Source organism: Olea europaea, unplaced genomic scaffold, assembly GCF_002742605.1.
Source record: "Olea europaea var. sylvestris unplaced genomic scaffold, O_europaea_v1 scaffold747, whole genome shotgun sequence".
Lineage (NCBI taxonomy): Eukaryota > Viridiplantae > Streptophyta > Magnoliopsida > Lamiales > Oleaceae > Olea > Olea europaea.
Genome location: NW_019265877.1, coordinates 575092 through 577245, shown reverse-complemented (window position 1 = coordinate 577245; position 2154 = coordinate 575092). Strand labels below are relative to the sequence as shown.

Sequence of the window (2154 nt, the reverse complement as noted above, 5' to 3'; positions counted from 1 at the left end):
GGTCAAATATTAATCATTCAAAAATTAAGAACAATGTTTCGATTTTTACAAAGTTTGATTATGCCCCCCTAACTCAAATTCTCCACTTCTTCCCGTGAACGTAGTTCATAGAACTTTAGTGTCACAATTAGGAATTTGATGTCCAAACTATTTATCCACCACTTATTTCCACATATTTATAAATTTGGTTGTACTAAAAGTACATAATAATTTATGCAACTGTTTCATACACATCATGTGGTGAGATATAATTAGGTCAAAATTTCTTCAACCAAATTAAAAAAAAAAATCACTATTTTCTTTTAAACATCTCTGTATGTTCAGTTCGAGTTCCCTTAGGACCACTGAGTTGAGTACCCGACTGTAAATTTGAAGGCCTTATGGGATTAGACAAGGTGCGCGTGAGTTAGCTCGGACACCAATAGTTATAAAAAAAATAAAATACCTCCTCTGTATGTAACATTATGTACAAGTAGCATTATTCTTATAAATTAAACCATCTATAAATTATTTCCAAACATAGGCTTATTTGTTTCTTTTTTAAGTGTTTTCAACTTTATATTAATCTCTATCATAAGATTCATCATCCTTGACTCTCTTTGAACTAAGATGTATCATATTATTGTTTTTATCGTCCAGCTAGGCAAAAGCCATTATGATCTTTCTTTTTTCTTGCAAAGTTTTTCTTCTCTTTCATTATTTCTTTAGAAAGGTGCATTTCGAAAGCACCGGTAATCCAACAAACAAGACACATTTTTTCCAACTAGACGATAAAAACAATGCATTAATGGATTTCCCAATCCACGTCATATTTTCCATTATCCATTTAGCATTTCGTGAACTCAACAGACATAATGCAAAACAAAAATAAATTAAAAACTCTACACTAAATCAGATATTTAGAAAAAAAAAAAAGGAAGTTAGGCAACCAAAATGAAACAATGATAAAAACTGGGTGACTAATGGGTTAGGTTCAAGATGCATACGTGTATAGACAGTCTATATCCTTTCCTGCAAGTTCCTCCCCCGGGGTAAAAGCATCCTTTAAAGCACTAATTCGCTCCTCAGGGTCTTTGATTGTAAGCAGGTATTTGAGTATCCTGATTTCTTTTGGCATAAGCCTCTGGAGATTACCTCTTGCTGCTGTAAATAAATGATACAATACATCTTTCACCTGATAAAAGAAGAAATTGTGTTATATGTAACTCATTATCTGGAGGAGAACGAGAATATGCGTCCTTTGGAAGTTTTTGCAAACGATAGTCCTTCAAAATCCATACAGAAGTGAGTTTTTTTATACAAAATTTTCCCTCGACACTATAAAATTTTTCTCTTAACAACTTTAATCTGTTAGATTGAAAAAAGAAGCATGAAATAAGGAGATCAATAAACATACATCATCTTTGATTCTTTAGCAGCTGACCAAGCTTTCGTAATCATGAGAACCAATGCTGAATCAAGTTCATTTTTCTCAGCCAAATTATCTATCTTCCGGCAAGCAGCATCTAATGATGGAGAATTGATTATATCTTGAAATTTCAACTCCACAGCATCGAGCGCTTTTATACTTTCAGTTGAAGTATCATAAGCTCGAACAGAAGCTAGGCACATATTACCAAGCTTTGCCACAGCTAGTCATCCAGAAAGTAAGAAATTATATTGGCACAACTCATCAGAAATGCAAACATAAGCAAAAAATCAAATTTATGCGTCCAATCACTTATCAGCTTCTGGATGAAAGATATACTGTACCGGCTGCTAAATAGTTTAACTAAAGACAACACATAAAAGTCTGAATACTATTCAATCCTGAGGTCAGCTTCCACCAATTTCAGGAGCAATCAACATGCTGAAATGCAGAGAAATTAATGATATGCAATGAAAGTTAAAATTATAATGGCAAAATACAGAAATTTACCGAAGATTCTAGACTTCCCGAGCTTCCATTCAAAGCTCTCCTGGAAATTATGGACAAGAGGGGGAAGAGATAGTGTATGCCCGCAGGTGGAAGCATATTTGGAAGAACAGGAGCATAATAAATAAACCAAGCCTCAGATCTCTATGCAAAGAGATCCAAAAATAATAATTATATGTAGAAGAAAAACAACGGGAAGTCATGCTGTCAAATGGATATTTTCATCAAATGACCAAAGT

At 33.6% G+C, this 2154-nt stretch overlaps 1 protein-coding gene across 1 annotated transcript; it reads right to left on the bottom strand.

Annotated features, from left to right (window-relative positions):
- Window positions 1–664: 664 nt before the first annotated feature.
- LOC111391072 (uncharacterized protein At4g37920-like) lies at window positions 665–1614 on the bottom strand. The gene is made up of 2 exons (XM_023016215.1): window positions 1393–1614; window positions 665–1174 (listed from the first exon to the last, which is right to left on the bottom strand). The coding sequence occupies exons 1-2, from the start codon at window positions 1609–1611 to the stop codon at window positions 974–976; spliced, it is 420 nt and encodes a 139-aa protein (XP_022871983.1). The 5' UTR covers window positions 1612–1614; the 3' UTR covers window positions 665–973.
- Between the last annotated feature and the right edge of the window lie 540 nt (window positions 1615–2154).

What these genes read in the sequence shown, in the direction of transcription:
- LOC111391072 (XM_023016215.1), bottom strand. Translation starts at nt 1,611, where the DNA reads ATGTGCCTAGCTTCTGTTCGAGCTTATGATACTTCAACTGAAAGTATA. An exon ending in AAGAATCAAAGATGATGTAT is followed by an intron (nt 1,175 to 1,392) that starts GTTTATTGATCT and finishes TTCTTTTATCAG; the next exon opens with GTGAAAGATGTATTGTATCA.